The 21536-nt window shown below is 46.7% G+C and overlaps 1 protein-coding gene across 5 annotated transcripts in view; it reads right to left on the bottom strand.

The window, feature by feature from the left end:
* Positions 1-21536, bottom strand: part of PRKG1 (protein kinase cGMP-dependent 1) — a 1639061-nt gene that overhangs the window by 146880 nt on the left and 1470645 nt on the right. For all 5 annotated transcript variants that reach the window (XM_073685491.1, XM_073685493.1, XM_073685488.1 and 2 more), the window contains exon 8: positions 1050-1115. In XM_073685491.1, the coding sequence (XP_073541592.1) occupies positions 1050-1115 (66 nt within the window). The remainder of the gene's footprint in view (positions 1-1049; positions 1116-21536) is intronic.

A 21536-nucleotide genomic window follows, 5' to 3' on the forward strand; every position in this document is an offset into this window, starting at 1 on the left:
CAGGACAGGGATGAGGGGTGCCATGCATACCAGGACAGGGATCAGGGGTGCCATGCATACCAGGACTCGGATGAGGGGTACCATGCATACTAGGACAGGGATGAGGGGTGCCATGCATATCAGGATAGGTATGAAGGGTGCCATGCATACCAGGATAAGGATGAGGGGTGCCATGCATACCAGGATGGAGGGATGCCAGGCATACCAGGTTGGGGACGGAGACCACATATAAAAGGAAGGGGGGGGGGCATATATACCAGGATGGGGGATATTGTCAGAATTGGGGGACATTACCCCTATACCAGTGTCAGCAGAAGACCCCCTCCCCCTTAAAAGTGCATCATGACCACAATTTTTGCTTAAATTTTTATTTTTTTATTTTCCTTCTCTAAAACCTAGGTGCGTCTTATGGCCCGGTGCGTCTTAAAGTCTGAAAAATACGGTACTCTACTTATATCAGGTATAGGTAATAACTGCTAGATTGATGGGGGTCAAACAGTTGGTACCAAGAATGTGGTTGCCATGTTCTCTTTTGGAACAAACGCGGAAGTTGCACATTCACACTCTTTGTCAATTTATGGGGAATCTGTCACCAGGTTTTTGCTACCTCATCTGACAGCAGCATAATGCAGGGAGAGAGAACCTGATTCCAACGATGTATCACTTAGTTTACTGGGTGCAACAGTTGTAACATAATCAGAGCTTTTAGATGTAGCAGAGCTGAGAAAGCTGAACCTACCCACACCACAGCTTTCTGTGTACATTTTCTAGTGACAGTGAGCTGCTTATAAGAGGAGGGGGCATCGTAGGACCAGAGATCATGTGATGATCTCCTGGTGATAAAACACTCATTGCATTGAAGCAACAGCACACAGCCTAATAAGTGACACATCCCTAAAATCCATGACTCAGCCCCTACTTCATAGTGCCCTCAGATTACATAGCAAAAACCTGCAGATGGACAGAGAATAGCTGTATTTGGCCATTTCAGTCAGTCCCTTAGGCTTTGAATGGATGTCAGTGTGCACATGAAATCAAATGATACTTACTCTCTGTCAATGACAAGACACATCACAGCCTCAGCAGCAATAACATTTGCTGTTCGGACATCTTCCCTAGAAAACAAAACAAGGTATTATTATTATTATTAGCATTAATATTGATACAACTTTTCATTATCATTAAGATGAAAACAAAAAACAAAACCATGGATGGATAACTGAAAAAACTAGAATAAACCTAATAAATATATAAAACCCAACTTTCTTCAGATTTAAATCCTTCAGCACACAGTTATTATATTATATGCTCATTTATTATATTGATAATATGAGAGTTGTCCTCATTTTGGAACTTTTTTTTTTACTGTAATGCATGTATCTGGGGCAGGCTCGGACTGGCCTGGCGGGGTGCCGGCAAAATTCCCAGTGGGCCCTGGGCCCCCTGCAGGGAAGACAGAGGAGAATTTAAAAAAAAAATGGTCGTGTGTCCTTTGAGGGCGCGCGCATGCAGTTTCACCGCTGCGATGCCCTGGACAGTAGCGGGAGGGGCCTGGGAGCAGGAGAGCAGGGGCTACACTGCAGCGTCACACTTAGCAGACAGGGCCGCACGTCTGCTAAAAGTGACGTCACAGCGCTCCCTGCACTGCAGTCTCTCGCCTTAGGAGCGCTTCTGTACACTCTATGGGCCGGACTGGAGACAAGCCAAGGTAGTGTACAATTTGTGTGTGTTTGTATGAATTTTTATGTATATGCCTGCCTGCATGTGTGTGTGTGTATGTATATGCCTGCATGTGTGTGTGTGTATATGCCTGTATGTGTGTGTGTGTCTGTGTGTATGTATTTGAGTGCCTGCATGTCTGTGTGTGCGCGTGTCTATGTGTGTACGTATTCCGCAGCGCTTAACAATTCACAGGTTCATATACAACAGTCATAAGTAACATAGCGAAAGATAATACAATAATTACAGCAAAAATAATGACAACCCTGCTCGTAAGAGCTTACAATCTACAATGAGGTGGGGGTGACACAAAGTACAATGTCTTATTTACAAGGATGGTCCAGCCATCTTGAGGGGATGATAAAGGCTACATGAGCTCATCACCTGCCAGTATCTGTAGTGCTTTTGGGTTCGGTGGAGACTTATGTTTGGAGAAATAAGGGATGGCCTATAAGAATATAAAAGGACTTTGATTAGGGAAGGTGATAGGCTGCTTTAAACAGGTGTGTTTTTAGGGAGCGCCTAAAACTGTGTAAGTTGTGGTTCATCCTAATTTCTTGGGGTAGAGCATTCCAAAGAATAGGTGCATCTCGGGAGAAGTCTTGAAGCCGGGAGTGGGAGGTACGGATTAGTGCGGATGTTAGTCGAAAGTCGCTTGCGGAGCGTAGAGAACGGGTAGGCCGATAAACAGAAATGAGGGAAGAGATGTAGGGGGGTGCCACACTGTGGAGGGCTTTATGGGTGAGAACAAGCAATTTAAATTGGATCCTATAATTCATGAGCAGCCAGTGCAATGACTGGCACAGAGCGGTGGAGTCTGAGTAACGGTTAGCCAAATAGATGACCCTGGCTGCAGCATTAAGGATGGACTGGAGGGGGGAAAGTCGAGTGAGGGGGAGGCCAATTAATAGAGCGTTACAGTAGTCAAGGCGGGAGTGGATCAGGGCAACAGTGAGGGTTTTTGTTGTTTCCAAGGTGAGAAAGGGGCGGATTCTAGAGATGTTCTTCAGGTGCAAGCGACAAGAGCGGGCAAGAGATTGTATGTGGAAGGTGAAGGAGAGATTGGTGTCAAACACAACGCCCAGACAACGCTCCTGCTGGCTCGGCATTATTGTGGTGCCACACACGGACAGAGAGATGTCAGATTTAGAGAGGTGAGTAGACGGCGGTAGTAGAAGAAGTTCAGTTTTGGAAAGGTTGAGTTTCAGGTAGAGAGCGGACATGATGTTAGAAACTGTGGCCAGACAGTCACTGGTGTTCTGTAGTACAGCGAGGGTAAGGTCAGGGGATGAGGTGTATAGTTGTGTGTCATCAGCATAAAGATGGTACTGAAAGCCAAATTTGCTGATGGTCTGTACAATTGAGGCTGTGTAGAGAGAGAAGAGAAGAGGGCCAAGGACTGAACCCTGAGGAACCCCAATAGTGAGAGGAAGAGGGGAAGAAGTGAAGCCAGCGATTGATACACTGAAAGAGCGGTCAGATAGGTAGGAGGAGAACCAGGAGAGAGCAGTGTCTTTTATGCCGATTGAGTGGAACATAGAGAGTAGGAGGTGGTGGTCAACGGTGTCGAAGGCTGCAGAGAGGTCAAGAAAAATGAGCAGAGAGTGTACCATAAGAGGGGTAGACTGTCTACCGCCGCAAAACATGTTACTGCAGGGACTCGAGCATGTTAGCAGAGCACTATAAGATACTCGGATAACACCCGAGCATGCTGGGATAACACCTTATGCGACCACGTTAGCTCATCACTAATTGAAGTGCTGCCGCCATGTTAGTCATTCAATGAATCTCAGCCTGAGGTTGGGCTCCATGGAAGATGTCACAATCAAGGTGCCGGACATTATTACAGCACATTCACTTTGTAGTTAGCGGTGACTGTAATGTCTCCCTCCTTTCACCGACCCTATAACAGGAAGCGAGTGGTGACAGGGAGAATAAAACATAATTTTCTCCCTGTAGCCAATGCTTTTCCATTAAGCCGTCTAACCAGGCCTTAAACCCTATTTACCTGCAGATTACCCCTATATCTGCAGATAAATAGCGTTTTTCAAGGTGACAAGTTACCATTAAAGGGACTCTGGCAGTATGAAATGACTGTTCGAACAAAGTCCTGCCGCTTGGTGCTCCACAGCGCGGCCAATCATGTAATTATAGTACATTATTGAAAAACATAACAAGTAATAAAACCGTTTATGGTGGGCTGTAGTGTGGGCCCCTAGAGTCAGCTCCCCTGGTGGGCCCTAGGCATCCCAGTCTGACCCTGATCTGGGGCTTAAAATCATTTTTGGAAATGGGTTTAATTTAAAATGTTACACCATTTGCCTTTTATAGCGTCTTTGGTGCACTGTCTGTTGCTGGCTGCAGAATGATTTAAAGGGAGTCTGTCAGCACAGAACGACTGTTCAACCCAAGTACAGACGCTTGGTGCACCCTTGGCATAACCAAACATTTATTAGTTGCTTCCCACCTACTTGTTTTCCTTCTATCTCCATCCCTTCTTAGATTTACAGCTCCTATAGTGCCAGAGAAGTGCACTTAATTTTTGGCCACAGCAATGGTGCGCTGAGCGTCTGTGCTTGGTTTGAACAGTCGTTATGTGTTGACAGGCTCACTTTAACTGACTGTTCTAACCAAATGACTGTTCAAACCAAACCAAACCAAACTGTTCAGAACAAGCACCTTGGCATAGCAAAACATTTAAGTTCCCCTTCCCACTTACCGTATATACTCGAGTATAAGCTGACTTTTTCAGCACATTTTTTAGGCTGAAAAAGCCCCCCTCGGCTTATACTCGAGTATATACTTTACAATATATTCCGGTGGTGGATAGTGGTGGGGGGGTGATGCGGTGGCGGAGAAGCGGGGCACATGTAGTAGCCGCTGCTGCAGTTACCTGCTGCTAAAGGAAAATGAATATTCATTACAGAGTATGAATATTCACTCTTCTCCACTCCCATGGGCGTCGAGAGGAGTGAATATTCACTCTCTTTAGTAGCGGGCATGGAGGATCGCTGAGCTGCAGCTGGAGCTGCGCTGCTGCTGACTCTGTGCTCCCACTACTAAAGAACATGGATATTCACTCCTCTCCACGCCCATAGTCCCGTCGTGGAGAGGAGTGAATATCCCCGCAGCTCACCTCGGCGTCTGAGGGTGCATGGCAGAGTCATGCGCTGCTCAGATGCTGAGATCAGCTGAGAACAGGACGCAACGCTGGAGCAGAGGGGAGGAAGGTGAGTAAAAGTGTTTATTTTTTTTAATGTGTGCAGTGATGGGGGTCCATTCATACCAGGATTGGGAATGACGGGCCATACCTATCAGGATTGGGGATGATGGGGCCATGCATACTAGGATTGGGGATGAGGGGACTATGCATACCAGGATTTGGGATTAGTGGCCCATGCATACCAGGATTGAGGATGAGGGGCCATGCATACTAGGATTGGGGATGAGGGGCTCATGCATACCATACCAGAATTGGGGATGAGGGGGCCATGCATTCTAGGATTGGGGATGAGGGGTGCCATGCATACTAGGATTGGGGATGAAGGGACTATGCATACCAGGATTGGGGATTAGTGGCCCATGCATACCAGGATTGGGGATGAGGGGGGCATGCATACCAGGATTGGGGACATTTAGCAGTAGCTGCTGTATTTCCCACCCTAGGCTTATACTCATGTCAATACGTTTTCCCAGTTTTTTGTGGTAAAATTAGATGCCACGGCTTATATTCGAATGGGTTTATACTCGAGTATATACGGTACTTCTTTTCCATCTCTCACTGCCATCTTCCTTTGAGGAAAGACAAGTAGGTGGAAAGGTGCCCATAAATGTTTGGTGACACCAAGCATGCACTGAGTGCCTGTACTTGGTTTGAACACTCATGACCGGGTACGGCTTCTTCCCATAGTTACCTTATTCCCATCTTCTCCAAACACTACACCTTACTCCCCCGAATAAAAACACTTCACCCTGGATTCTTTGGATTAATTTGGCCACAGCGGCCATTTTATTAACACACAAGCATTAACATATTAACAATAATACCAGATAAAATAAGAGGGGAGGGTTCTTGGGGCTAATAGGTCGGGCTTTTTTATAACGCGAAAGAAATCCAACCGCCATCTTACTCTCAGCCGTGCACCACCAACTCGAGGGCACCATACTTCCACAGTTCGTGAAAGATTAAGCACCTAAGAGCTCCCAGGGTAAAACCCCGTCCAGAGCTCTGAACCAAAAAATTGCCAGACCACCCACCATGTAACTTCAAACTGCCTGGAATTCTCGCAAATTCCTTGTACCGACAAATCAGTACCAACTCCAAGAACCCCACCCCCCGCCAATCCAGCCACTGTGACAGCAACTGTTAGAACTCTCCAGTTAGGAGATGATTTGGAGAGAGTTTGGACGGATGTGCGTGGTAATCTTCAGGAGGCTAACAAAAAATCTAAGAGGTACTTTGACAGGAAACGTCAAGAGGTTTTGTTTACGGTTGGTGACATGGTTTGGTTGTCCTCTAAGAATCTGCGGTTGAGGATTCCTTCTAAAAAATTGGGTCCCAAGTTTGTAGGGCCCTTAAAGGTGCTTCAGGTAGTTAACCAATCTGCTGTTAGGTTGGAGTTTCCTACCTCCTGGAAGATTAATCCGGTGTTTCATGTTTCTCTATTGAAAAAAGCTGATGTATCAGATAGAGACGCCACTGCCACTGTTCCTCCGGTGGTGGAGGACGAGGAATATGAAATTTCCCGCATCCTTAATTCTAGACGGTATAGGGGGAGTTTGCAGTATCTCGTCGCTTGGAGGGGTTTCGGTCCCGAGGATAACTCATGCGTGAGGGCGAATGATGTTTCTGCTTCCAGACTTGTCAGAGCGTTTCACAAGAGGTTTCCTGATAAGCCTGGGCCTAGGGGATCCGGAGGATCCTCTTAGAAGAGGGGCTACTGTTAGAACTCTCCTGTTAGGTTTTTTCTATTTTGCTGGTCACATGACCTTTTTGCCTATTTAATCCTGCTCCGCCCTTCTGGCCATGCTGGACTTCATTGTAATTTCTACTCTTAAGCTAGCCAGGTGCTTTGTAACCTTTCTCAGTCAGTTTAGCTAGGTCTTTTGACCTTTATGTTCTATGTTGTGTGTTTGTCTTTTTACTGCTACAATTTCTGCTAGGAGGTGTCCATCTTTCTCCCAGTCCCTAGTTCTTGTAGGGATCCCTCCCTCACATCTATAGGTCTTCGTTCAGACTAGCTGAGGACTTTAGCGGGTCTGATCGCAGGATCAGGTTCCCCGTTACATCATAGGGATCTAGCTTAGTTCTATTGTAGGGACAGATCTCCTGTCTTTCCTTAGTGCTTGTAGCCTATCATAACAGCAACTAATCATTACTACCCTTATGGAACCTCTCTACGCCAACTGGCCCTATTCCTCACTTTACTAAGACCTTATAAAAGAACACAATAGAGAAGAGGGTGGGTGGGTCTTCTCATTTCTCACTTCCCCACAGAATGGCAGCTTTCCCGCACTTTCCTACAGTCCACCCCTCACTTCTTTCAAATGCACGCCCCCTTATACGTACTCACCCACTCCTATCCCCCCGTATCTTACAAACTTGGCTCCTCCCGACCAATCCCAGTCATGGGGGACTTCCTACTAGCTATGCCCATCCCCTGCCCCCTCCTTTTTGTGTTGACCGAGTCACTTTAACTGAGAATCCATCAGTGCGCTCAATCCGACAGTCTGATCAGGAGCCTGTAAGTCTTTTATCCGTCCTGTTTGAACTCATTCCAGCTGATTTTTGACCAACAAATGCATTAAAGTTGAGTGTGTAGGGAAAACAAAGAGCCTATAAAAGCTAAATGCACAACTTTTTATGAAATCCAATTACAAAAATTATTTTTAGTCTAAAATATGTGCAATTAAGTAAGAAAAAAATGTTGACAATCCCTAATGTTAATTACAGGCAGTTTACTGTAATGTAACATATGTAAGAGTGATGGAATGTAATGTCTCATTTCTGTCCCAGAAAACAACAATCACGTTGTAATAGAGTGTGAATAAGTGTATATATTATGTCATGTGAAGTGTAAAGTATGTCATGCGGTTTTTAGTTTGTATTGTAATATATAATGTGAGTAGTGTGCAGCACAGATTCTCTATAGTGTAAGATAAGTAATGTATAAGTATAGAGTAAGACATAGGTTAGGACATAAGGAAGTGACTATAAGGTAAGATAGACTTTGATAAATCAATGTGAGTGTAATATGCTTAATGTACAGCAATGTAATACATAGTGTTTGAGACTAGATCTGCAAGCTACATACTGTAGGAAGAGACAAAGTTAACATTCGGGACTATCCCATAGTGTAAAGGGAATGCCCCAATAAAAAGGGACTGCTTCCTGATAGCAGATCAGAGAGGGAAGTACAGTAACGAAGGTCAAGTTCAAGTGCACTAGGCTGCTAATGTCAGCAAGAGTCTGTCGTTCGGGGCTGGAATCCCTTACAGATATTCCTGAAATGTCCAGAGCTCAAGGCTCTATACAGGTACTACAGACTGCCTTATTCTCTGGCGTACAGACGAAGATGGACGTGGAACCACGTGAATAGAAACGGATCCTAGGTGTATTGTGGAACTGGACTGGAAATCCCTAGGGATGACGGAAATGGTAAATGTACGGATAGTCCAGGAGGAACAGATAGAAATGCTGATAACGTACTGTATTAATAAGCAAGAAATAAGAAGTGCTCTGCCCAACACTGCTTGTAACAATTTGATGAACTTGAACTGTCCAGTAAGGGGCTGTGTCCTCGAAACGTGTCCAGTTGTTCCCCTCCTAGGGACATGTTGTGATTTTTATTATTGGAATAAAAGAATTTATCGCATGAGGCACCGGATTTTACCTTCTTTATATATCTTTGCAAGTGTATGCTGGACACTAATCCGTGAGCCTGGGATTCCTGTGAGTATCAGGTGATATGAGCTAATTATCTTTTTTCAGTCTGTTAGAGACGTACACAGTGGGGAAAAAAAGTATTTAGTCAGCCACCAATTGTGCAAGTTCCCCCACTTAAAATGATAAAAGAGGTCTGTAATTGACCTCATAGGTAGACCTCAACTATGAGAGACAAAATTAGAAAACAAATCCTGAAAATCACATTGTATGATTTGGAAAGAAATTTTTTTCAAATTTTGGTGAAAAATAAGTATTAGGTCAATTACAAACAAGCAAGATTTCTGGCTCTCACAGACCTGTAACTTCTTCTTTTAGAGGCTCCTCTGTCCTCCACTCATTACCTGTAGTACTGACACCTGTTTGAACTTGTTATCAGTATAAAAGACACCTGTCCACAACCTCAAACAATCACACTCCAAACTCCACTATGGTGAAGACCAAAGAGCTGTTGAAGGACACCAGAAACAAAATTGTAGCCCTGCACCAGGCTGGGAAGACTGAATCTGAAATAGGCAAGCTGCTTGGTGTGAAGAAATCAACTGTGGCAGCAATAATTAGAATATGGAAGACATAAAAGACCACTGATAATCTCCCTCGATCTGGGGCTCCACACAAGATTAGTGTTGAGCGAGCACTAAAATGCTCGGGTGCTCGAAGCTTGGGCCGAGCTCGCCGTGATACTCGGGTGCTCGACCCGAGCAACGAGCCCAATGTTAGTCTATGGGAGACTCGAGCATTTTTGCGGTGGCACCCCCGGCAGTCTTTTAAAAGCCTAACAAGTGCCCAAAACGATAGTGACAGTGCTCAAATGACATGGGGACAGCATGGGGATTGCCCCAGGAAGAATTTCTGACCCCCAGGTCACTGCTGTCAACAACGTGGTCAGAGGTATTAAGCCACTTTTACAGGCTCACAATAAAACGTTCAAAAACTAAAGTGAAACTTTTTTCCTGTGAAATATGTTAAGGAACATCCTTTCCAGGGTAAAGGCTTGTGTATAAGTTAAAATAAATGACCAAAAACAAAAATACTCCTCCACACCTTCGGATATGTTCACAAGTAGCCTGGGGGCAGCCGGGTGTCCATAAACGGTCCCCAGCCGCCCCTATTTCTTCTTGGAACATCCCCCCACACACTTTTCTTAGCCCGGCCTGCTTTAGGCAGCATTGGACGAGCCCACCAGAGAACCAGACTCCTCCGGTGGGCCCTGACTTCTCCATCGGTGGAGTTGAGAGTGCCAAGGTGAGGAGCATGATGATGATGACAGAAGTTAGCATCTGCTATGTTTTCTTTTAATGCAAGTGTAAGTGTGCAGCCTGCCACCCACCCACCCCCCCCCCAGACTGCAATTCCATACTGCTAGCTTGCACTTGAAATGGGGCCTTTTAGTTTGGAGGAGGCCGAAGCTGGCCACTACCTCATGGCTGCTTCGGCAGCGAGGTATCCATACTCAGTCCCCAGCCGCCCATATTTGTCCTAGTGTGCCTTATACATAAGATTAAGCGCGTATACCAAAACATTACCTGTGCCCTCCCCAGTGCATTTAGTGGGAAGGAGAGCCTATTCCGCTGTAGTGTGTGCATGCCAAACTCCTGTTCATGGTACATGCGAAGATGCCTCCCACCTTGCACCTGTCGTTGCAGACTTGCAACTATCCCCATTCAAGTCCTTGTCCCAGGGCAGTGTTCAATTGTACCTCTCCCATTCCTTGCAATGCAAGCGCAAGTATGCAGCCTGCCACCCACCCACCCCCAGGCTGCAATACCATACTGCTTGCTTGCTTGCACTTTAAATTGGGCCTTTTAGGCATGTGGAGGCGGAATCTGGCCACCACGCCATGGCTGTGTCGGCGGCCTGGTATCCATACTCAGTCCCCAGCCGCTTGGTGGCCGGGTGTCCCCGCTTGCTCCCCAGCCTCCAGGGGGTGGCCGGGTGTCCATACTCGGTCCCCAGCCACCCCTATTTGTCCCGGTAACCTTTCCCACACTTTTGTTAGCCTGGCCTGCTTTAGGGCAGCATTGGCCGAGCCCACCGGACTATCAGACTCCTCCGGTGGGCCCTGGCTTCTCCATCAGGGGAGTTGAGAGTGCCAAGGTGAGGATCATGATGAGGATGATAGAAGTTAGCATCTGCTTTGTTTTGTTGTAATGCAAGCGCATGTATGTAATAGCGGCTAGGCCTGAGGTGGTCAGCGTTTTGGCGCATATCCTACCTCCTCCGAGGATTGCTGGATGTTTTCCTGCTACTATCCAAGTTCTATGACTCCCGTTAAAACAAAGCTTGATAAATGACGGATGAGGTAGTGGCAAAGGAGAAAGAGCAGGAGGAACAGGGACCATTCACATCAATATCAGGCCAGTCAACCAGATATGTCCTGTAGGATATGTTTCTGTAACAAAAGGAGCGGTTCGGCTACACAGTTATAGGGCATACAGTGAGTGCAATGCCTACCAAAAATTTCGAGCCACTCCAATGCCCCTTGGAAATGACATGGAGGTCAGAGGGCGTTAACTAAACCTTTTTTTCCATTTATAGCAACTGGGTCTCCCGTGCACTGTTGGCCTAAGCAGTGAATGGAAGGCTTTCCAAAAATTATGAGGAACTGCAATGCCCCTTACAAGAGCCATGTGTGGCACCCCAGGGGTCTGGTCACCACAGTAATAGAGATATTACGTCGGAGAGCAAGTGGGAGGTTTCCTGGTCAGGATCCCTTAAACATGCAACATCCTCCTGCCCCAATCCTGGGAGAGGAGAATTCTGCCCTTATAAACAGGATCTGGGGCGGGTTTGAATGAGTCAGAGAACAGTCAGAGTCGGAGTGAGAGCAAGGGAAAGTAACAGCAAGGAGCTCTGTAAGAGCTAGGAGCTAAAGACCAGGGGCTGGAAGCTGAGCAGAGCTCGCCCTGGCAGAAGACAATAGGAACCGGACACAGGAGTCCGAAGCTGAGAGGACTTATATATCCAGCAGCAGAAACCAGCCGGCAGGGGATTTCAGGTCCTCTGGCCATAGAAGCCCGGAGGCTCAGTCACAAGCAAGGGACCAGCACCGCCGTCGTGGAGCGGAGGCTAACAGAAGGCCCCAAGTCACCAGCCATACGGGTGAGCACTACACGGTACACTCAGGGACGTGGGCTACTTCTACCCGCTTACAGCAAGGTAGCCAGGAAGAGTGCAGACAGACGGGGAGGCCTACAACTCCACCTGGCCAGGGGAACTCCTGCTTGCTCACAGACTGACCAGGCCTCTTATGCTAGCCAGTACTCCCGGGAGGGTCTACCTTATAATCATCAGTAAAGACCCTGAACTGCACCGCAAAGACTCTGAGTCATTCCTGCTGCGCTCGTGCACCATCACCCCCATCATCCAGTTATCCCATTCTATGCTGCGCACACAACACCAGCCTCAGCGGTCTGCCTCGCAGCGGTGGTACTCCCTGACCGCAATCCACGGGTGGCGCAGTCGGACAATTAACCTCAAAACCTAAGAAAGACTGCCACTGGTTTGACCAGCCTGAGCCACGGGACCGGGTCACCGCCACGGAGACTACAGACCCCAGAGACCCGGCACCAGGTAACCCACACACGTGTACACATGGCCCAGGGGGCGCGTCACATGCAGTACAGCATATTACAAACATAAGTCCCATTATTGGGGAGTGGGTGTCCCATGGTATTTGCTTATGCTTTCCAAGCAAAAGCTGCCAAAAATTAGGACGGAGCAACTTGCAATGCCTTTTACAAGAGCCATGCAGTACAGCATATTACAAACATAAGTCCCATTATTGGGGAGTGGGTGTCCCATAGTATTTGCTTATGCTTTCCAAGCAAAAGCTGCCAAAAATTAGGATGGAGCAACTTGCAATGCCCCTTACAAGAGCCATGCAGTACAGCATATTACAAACATAAGTCCCATTATTGGGGAGTGGGTGTCCCATAGTATTTGCTTATGCTTTCCCAGCAAAAGCTGCCCAAAATTAGGACGGAGCAACTTGCAATGCCCCTTACAAGAGCCATGCAGTACAGCATATTACAAACATAAGTCCCATTATTGGGGAGTGGGTGTCCCATAGTATTTGCTTATGCTTTCCCAGCAAAAGCTGCCAAAAATTAGGACGGAGCAACTTGCAATGCCCCTTACAAGAGCCATGCAGTACAGCATATTACAAACATAAGTTCCAATATTGGGGAGTGGGTGTCCCATAGTGTTTGCTTATGCTTTCCCAGCAAAAGCTGCCCAAAATTAGGACGGAGCAACTTGCAATGCCCCTTACAAGAGCCATGCAGTACAGCATATTACAAACATAAGTCCCATTATTGGGGAGTGGGTGTCCCATAGTATTTGCTTATGCTTTCCCAGCAAAAGCTGCCAAAAATTAGGACGGAGCAACTTGCAATGCCCCTTACAAGAGCCATGCAGTACAGCATATTACAAACATAAGTCCCAATATTGGGGAGTGGGTGTCCCATAGTGTTTGCTTAAGCTTTCCCAGCAAAAGCTGCCAAAAATTAGGACGGAGCAACTTGCAATGCCCCTTACAAGAGCCATGCAGTACAGCATATTACAAACATAAGTCCCATTATTGGGGAGTGGGTGTCCCATAGTATTTGCTTATGCTTTCCCAGCAAAAGCTGCCAAAAATTAGGACGGAGCAACTTGCAATGCCCCTTACAAGAGCCATGCAGTACAGCATATTACAAACATAAGTCCCATTATTGGGGAGTGGGTGTCCCATAGTAATTGCTTATGCTTTCCAAGCAAAAGCTGCCAAAAATTAGGACGGAGCAACTTGCAATGCCCCTTACAAGAGCCATGCAGTACAGCATATTACAAACATAAGTCCCATTATTGGGGAGTGGGTGTCCCATAGTATTTGCTTATGCCTTGCAAGCAAAAGCTGCCAAAAATAAGGACGGAGGAACTTGCAATGCTGGCACCCTGGTGGTATAGTGGTGGTGGAGGCTGAGGATAAGGAGAAGAAGATTAAACAGCCGAAACGAGGAAGCGTATACCCATGTGTGGGTGTGAAGCGGTGCATGTGAATACACCTCCCGAAATAACACAGTGGATTTGACTTTATGTTACTCTGCTGTCATTTGTTGGTGATGAGAAGTCTGGCCCAATCCAGCCATTGTTCATTTTGATAAGGGTCAGCTTGTCAGCATTGTCAGTTGACAGGCGAGTGCGCTTATCAGTTATAATTCCCCCAGCGGCACTAAAAACACGCTCCGATAACACGCTAGCGGCAGGGCAGGCCAGGACCTCCAAGGCGTAAAGAGAGAGTTCATTCCAAGTGTCCAGCTTGGATACCCAATGATTAAAAGGCACAGAGGAATCACGGAGGATGCTGGTACGATCGACAAGGTACTCCCTCACCATCTTTTGAAACTTTCCACTCCTTGTGAGAGTACCCCACGCCTCAGGGCCTGTGAGCTGGGCGGGTGTCAGAAAACTGTCCCAGAACGTTGACAGTGTTCCCCTGCCTCTGCTGGATTGGAGTTGCATCTCTCTCACCTGTACGCCTTGGTTGGGCAACGAACTGTGACCTCTGCCGCTAGCGTGTTCAGATGGGAATTTTTTTAAGAGTTCTGCAGCAAGGGCCTTCTGGTATTGCCCCATTTTTGTAGACCTCTCCACCTCAGGAATAAGAGAGTGAAAGTTCTCCTTGTAGCGGGGGTCTACAAGTGTCACCAACCAGTAATGACTGTCACCCAACATTTTGACAACGCGAGGGTCACGGTTAAGGCAGCGTAACATAAAGTCAGCCATGCGTGCCAGACTGGTAACGGGCAAGATTTCCGTGTCCTCACCAAGATGACGACTGACCATGCTCTCCTCCTCCTCCTCCTCTTCCTCCTCCCCCCTGTCCTCAGGCCACCCACGCTGAACCGACGGTATGACACTTATACAGGTACTACCGTCTACAACGCATGATAGCAGCTCCTGTTCTTCCTCCTCCTCCTCCTCCTCCTCTCCCTCATTGTCCCCCAATGCACGTTGGGATGAGATGAGGCTCGGATGTGTGTAATCGCCCGCTACGGCTTCTTGATCCATCTCATCATACTCTGGCTGCAATGCCTCCTCTTTAATTCTCTGCAGAGAGCGTTGCAAAAGACAGACAAGTGGGATGCTGACACTAATGATGGCGTCATCGCCACTCACCATCTTGGTGGCCTCCTCAAAGTTTGTCAGGATGCTACATATGTCAGACATCCAGGTCCATTCCTGAGGTCTTATGTGTGGAGTCTGACCTGAATATCGACGGCCTTGTTGCAGCTGGTACTCCACAACTGCTCTCTTCTGCTCACAAATCCTTTGCAACATGTGGAGGGTAGAGTTCCAACGTGTGGGGACATCACACACCAGTCGGTGTGCCGGAAGCTGCAAACGCTGCTGCAACACAGCAAGGGCGGCGGAAGCTGTAGCCGATTTGCGAAAATGAGCTGACAGGCGGCGTACTTTCACGAGCAGCAACTCGGGGTATGATTTAAGAAACCGCTGAACCATGAGGTTAAGCACATGAGCCAGGCATGGTACGTGTGTGATCTCACCTCGCCTCAGAGCCGCCACCAGGTTACGGCCATTGTCACACACGACCATGCCGGGATGTAGGTTCAGCGGTCTCAGCCACAGATCTGCCTGCTCTTTCACAGCTGTCCACAACTCACAAGCAGTGTGAGGTTTATCACCTAAGCTTATGAGTTTCAGCACAGCCTGTTGTCGCTTGGCGGAGGCAGTACTGCAATGCTTCCAGCTTGTAACTGATGTGGTGATATCTGAGATGGAGGCTGAACATGAGGAGGAGGAGGAGGAGGATGCGCAGGAGCTGTACACTGTGGGGGCAACTCTGACTGACATAGGGCCCGCAATCCTCGGTGTGGGGAGGATGTGTTCCGTCCCAAGGTCCGACTCGGTCCCGGATTCCACTATGTTTACCCAGTGTGCCGTCAGAGAGATGTACCGTCCCTGGCCACAAGCACTTGTCCACGTGTCCGTTGTCAGGTGGACTCTCCCAGTAACTGCGTTGTTGAGGGTACGGCAGATGCTTTGGGACACGTGCTTGTGTAGTGCGGGGATGGCACACCGGGCAAAATAGTGTCGGCTGGGGACCGAGTACCGAGGGACGGCCACCGCCATAAGGTTGCGGAAGGATTCCGTCTCCACCAGCCTAAAAGACAGCATTTCCAATGCAAGCAGTCTTGAAATTGCGAATTTAGGACTGTGGCCTGTGGGGCGTTAGCTGTGAATTTCCGCTTTCGTTCAAAGGTCTGGGATATGGACAATTGAACGCTGCGGTGGGACGTGGACGTGGACGTTGATGCTGTTTCTTGAGAAACTGCCATAACAAGTGAAGACTGAGAGGAGAGGGCATCTTTACATGCAGTATGGACAGGGGATTGCCTTGCACACACAACAGGGGGTTCTATTGCAAGCACAACAGTGGAAGAAGCAGTGGTGACACCCGCTGACACTGTTCGTGGACCCTGGGTTTCGCCCCACAAAGTCGGGTGCTTTGCTGCCATGTGCCTGATCATGCTGGTGGTGGTCAGGCTGGTAGTTTTGTCACCCCTGCTGATGCTGGCATGGCAGGTGGAACATATGGCCTTTTTGGGGTTATCAGCAGAGTCTTTAAAAAAATTCCAGACTCTGGAAGACCTACCGCTTGTACTGGCAACGTCCCTCGTGTTGGTGTTACGGGGAACGGTTGCCTGCCTTCTGTCTGCGGCCACCACACTGCTTCTTCCTGCCTGTTGGGGTACTCTGCCTCCCTCCCCCTGTGTGCTGCTGGCCTCACTCTGCATGTCCTCCTTCCACGTTGGGTCAGTTACTAGATCATCCACCACCTCCTCCTCTTCCACTTGCGCACCACGATCCTCCTCCTCACTTCCTGGCAATTGTGTCTCGTCATTGTCCACCTCTTGTGACAGATTGCCAACGTCAACTTCCTGTGGCCGTGGCTGTTCAAATATTTGGGCATCGCAACATGGGATCTCCTCTTCCACCACTTCAAGCGTATCAGGCGAGGGGCCCAAATATGGAAATGGACCAGTGAACAGCTCTTCAGAGTGTCCAAGTGTGGGATCACTTGCTGTCTGACGACACTCGGCATGGTGGGAGGAAGGAGCATCAGGGTGAGGAGGAGTATGCAGTCGAGACTCACGGCTACTAAGAGTTGACCGTGTGGAAGACAGATCGGAGGTGGTGGTGCCCAGGTAACTGGAAGTATTATCTGCTATCCAATTAATAACCTGTTCACACTGATCAGTTCTCAATACTGGTGTTGTTCTGTGCTTCCCTAGTAATTCGGTCAAGAAGTGGGAGCGAGAAGATGTGGCTGTTGGTTGTGGCACATTTTCACCTTGGCCACGGCCCCGTCCTCTGCACGAACCATCACCAGAAAGTCCACTTCCACGTCCCTTGCCACGCGCCTTGCCCATTGTAAATGAAGTAAAATAGCTTACACTTGCACTATCAATGGAAAAAGGGTAATAAAGAGAAGATTAGAACCATGGAAGAGGAAAACCACAGTTATTGTTTACTGGGGTATACCACACTTTTTTAAATAGAGATATTTGTGGCTGAACAGTGAGCGACACACTCAAACTGCTTTTTTTTTAGATACCAAAGGCCCAAAACTGGATAGTACAGCGATTTGACCCGTGGAACTGCGAAACCACACTGGGATGTCGGGCCTACACAAGACTATTTTCAACAGATATAATTTTGTGTCACAGTCAGGAGACACTACTGTTTTTCTTTACGGAAAAAACTACCAAAACCTGAATAATAGAGATTTTTTACCGTGGGATGGCAAAACCACAGTTATTGTTTACTGGGGTATACCACACTTTTTTAAATAGAGATATTTGCAGCTGAACAGTGAGCGACACACTCAAACAGTTTTTTTTTTTTTAGATACAAATGGCCCAAAATGGATAATACAGAGGTTTGAACCGTGGAAGTGCAAAACAACACTTCTGTTTCTCTAGCCTACACCAGACTATTTTCAACAGTTATATTTGTGTCTGAAAAATCAGAGACACGCTTTTTTTTGGAGGGGGGGGGGGGACACACCAAAAGGTTAATAAGACGGGTATTTGTACAGTGTGAAGAAGGAAAAAAAAAGGAGGATTTAGATGAAAAAAAAAGGATTTTTCCTGGCCCCCGACACCTGGTGCTAAGTCCAGCAATTTCAGCAACAGGAGCACACAGGACTGTAATGCAGCGTTTGCTGGTATAACCACTGTGTCTCCTATACAGCCTGCCTGCCTGGTATCTGGGATGGATATTAGTCCTGAAAAGGACTGTTTGTTTGTTCTGGCAGCCTTTACAGACCCTACACTAACTATTTTGCAGTTTATATCTCTCCCTAAATCAGCAGCGCTGTCCCTACACTGTCTAATCCGGAGCGACTGTGTCCAAGATGGCGGCGCCCCGTTTTAAATACTCGAGGTGACGCTGGGCGGCCAGCCAATCACTGTAATGCCCACAACCAACATGGCTGCAGCATTACAGTGACTGGCTGGCAATCCCTGCATGTTCATTGGCTCTGTAAAGAGCGCCAAACATGCAGGGCGGAGACCCGAGCTCCCGCCCGAGTAACCCGGAAATGCTCGGTGCTCGCCGAACATCCCGAGTAGCGTGATGCTCGGGCGAGTACCGAGCAGTGTCAAGCATGTTCGCTCAACACTACACAAGATCTCACCCCGTGGGGTCAAAATGATCTCAATGGTGAGCAAAAATCCCAGAACCACAAGGGGGGAACAAGTGAATGACCTGCAGAGAGCTGGGACCAATGTTACACAGGCTACCATCAGTAACACACTACGCCGCCAGGGACTCAGATCCTGCAGTGCCAGACGTGTCCCCCTGCTTAAGTCATTACATGTCTGGGGCCGTCTGAAGTTTGCTAGAGAGCATTTGGATGATCCAGAAGAGTATTGGGAGAATGTCATATGGTCAGATGAAACCAAAGAAGAACTGTTTGGTAGAAACACAACTCGTCGTGTTTGGAGGAGAAAGAATGCTGAGTTGCATCCAAAGAACATCATACCTACTGTGAAGCATGGAGGGTGGCAATATCTTGCTTTGAGGCGTTTTCTCTGCCAAGGGACCAGGACGACTGAGCCGTGTACATAAAAGAATGAATGGGGGCCATGTATCGTGAGATTGTGAGTGCAAACCTCATTCCATCAGCAAGGGCATTGAAGATGAAACGTGGCTGGGTCTTTCAGCATGACAATGATCCTAAGCGCACCACCAGGGCAACGAAGGAGTGGCTTTGTAAGAAGTATTTCAAGGTCATGAAGTGGCCTAGCCAGTCTCCAGATCTAAACCCTATAGAAAACCTTTGGAGGGAGTTGAAAGTCTGTGTTGCCAGCGACAGCCCCAAAACATCACTGCTCTAGAGGAGATCTGCATGGAGGAATGGGCCAACATACCAGCAACAGTGTATGCCAACCTTGTGAAGACTTACAGAAAATGTTTGACCTCTGTCATTGCCAATAAAGGATATATAACAAAGTATTGAGATGAACTCTTGTAATTGACAAAATACTTATTTTCCACCAAAATTTGAAAAAAAATTCTTTCCAAATCAGACAATGTGGTTTTCAGGATTTGTTTTCTCATTTTGTCTCTGATAGTTGAGGTCTACCTATGATGTCAATTACAGGCCTCTCTCATCTTTTTAAGTGGGAGAACTAGCACAATTGGTGGCTGACTAAATACTTTTTTTCCCCACGGTATATACAGCCAAAAATTCAATCAGATGTCATCAAATCCCTACTGAGGACAAATTTGAGTGAATTGAGCAGTTACAAAACGTTGTAAGTCACAAAGACCTGAACACTGCGCTCACAGATAATGTTTTCTAGTACATTAGAATGGTATTCTTTTAATGCAGGCTTTTTGAAATGTCTATAGATAGAGTCACACCTAAATATTGCAGTAAGTACATCCATTCACAGCAGAAATGTACAGGACAATTTATACCAATACGGCATTTACTCTGCAGGCACATAAACTCTTCGTTGCACTTCTTTTATGTGCTCCAGCAGATTATAGGAAATTGAATAAATTGCTTGACATCTAATGCTTTCCTCATCTTGCAGCAAACAGAAAAGAAAATAATGAGTAATACATTTATTCTCTGTATTACGAATTATGTAATTTTCAAGTATGGAGGAAAAAGCTTTGACTGAAGATATACAGATGAGATGCATCTATGTTTCATTACCGTGTAATCACAGAAATATGGAATATAAAGAGGATAACCATTGACATTTTCTTCCAATAAGCAGGGCAAGTTGTTTTCTTCCACTTTAATTTTCTTTTTGTAAGTTGATTAAAAACTAACTTGGTTTAAAATAAGAAGAACCGCTATCTCTGAGAAGTCAACTAAAGTATGCTATATTGGTCTCTTCCGTATGTTACATGTAAAAGGGTTTCCATATTTTCTGTAAATTACCATAAACGGGGCTTAAAGGAAAACTTTTACCAGATTTTCGCCACCTAATCAGCAAGCTGCATGATGTAGGGGCTGAGATGCTAATTCCAGTGATGTGTCACTTACTGGGCTGCTTACAGTGGATTTTATAAAATCACTGTTTTATCAGCAGAAGATTATCACTAGAGGACTAGTAATCCTGCTGCCATGTAGTCCTCCAAATGCATGAGCTCTGCATAACCCCGCGCCCCAGCACTGATTGGCAGCTTTCTGCCTATGAACAGTGTATACAGAAAGCAGCCAATCAGTGGTGTGGGCGAGGTTATAAAGAGATCAGCATTCAGAGAACTGGTAGATCTGCAGCAGATAAAACAGCGAGCAGCTCAGTAAGTGACACATCGCTGGAATTAGGGTGCCTGCTTCTACTTCATCCTGCTCTCATATAGGGTAGAAAGAAGTTGGTGACAGATTCCCATTATAAATAACTCAATTTTATTTACAGCTTCTTCAAATATGGAAGTGCAATATTTGCAGTGTTGCAATGAACCAAACAACTTCTTGAATGATCTCTTATTAACAAGTAGATCTGACTATTCCAGTGTGAATAGGAGCTTGACTACTTCAGCCACTTATACTTTTCTCTAGTCGCAGTACCACATGCAACGTACACAGAGCGCCACACAACATATGCCACATCTTCCTGGTCCCTTCCAGTCTCAATAGGTCTTCGTCTTCTTTCTCTGGTCACAATAGCCTAATTTTGGTTTTGGCTCTCCAGTACCCAATGTCAGTCAATTCAATCCTTTCTCTAGATTTTCAGCCGTCTGCTCTGGAACTTGCTACTCAAATCATTTATTCTCTATGCCTCCCAGGTGGACGGTGAGGTCACTGAATATTTCAGGGGATCACACTGCTTTCGCTCTACTATACACTCACAGTAATACATAACTACTACTCCCCATCTTACTCCATCAGACATTAACTCCATGACCCTACCTACATCAGACACCCATTTGCATGTCGCTCAGCTCACTTTTGCACCATCTCAGTGTGACATGTCATACTGAACATCAGTAAACGTCTTAAAGAACAGAATGATCATATGGCATTTTTTGTACATAAATAATTGATGTAGATAACTGGTCAAATGAAAAATGTCCACAACACATTACGGTAACAAAGATAAATCGGCTCTAAGAACATCAGCATAACTAAACATACAAAGCAAGTGGTGGAACGAGGCTGGTGTCTCATCACCTTACATTTGGATACCATTTTACAGTTTATATACAGAATTTGATGTCATATAGGAAATTTTCCAGAAGCTTTTCTAAACCTTCCGAATCAGAAGGCCTCAGCAATGGTCAGCGGCATCCATTTTACATACAGTCATGGCCAAAAGTATTGAGAATGAGACAAATGGTA

This window comes from Phyllobates terribilis, unplaced genomic scaffold (genome assembly GCF_046119375.1).
Source record: "Phyllobates terribilis strain yellow unplaced genomic scaffold, ASM4611937v1 Scaffold_5__5_contigs__length_657084704, whole genome shotgun sequence".
In the NCBI taxonomy this organism is placed as follows: domain Eukaryota; kingdom Metazoa; phylum Chordata; class Amphibia; order Anura; family Dendrobatidae; genus Phyllobates; species Phyllobates terribilis.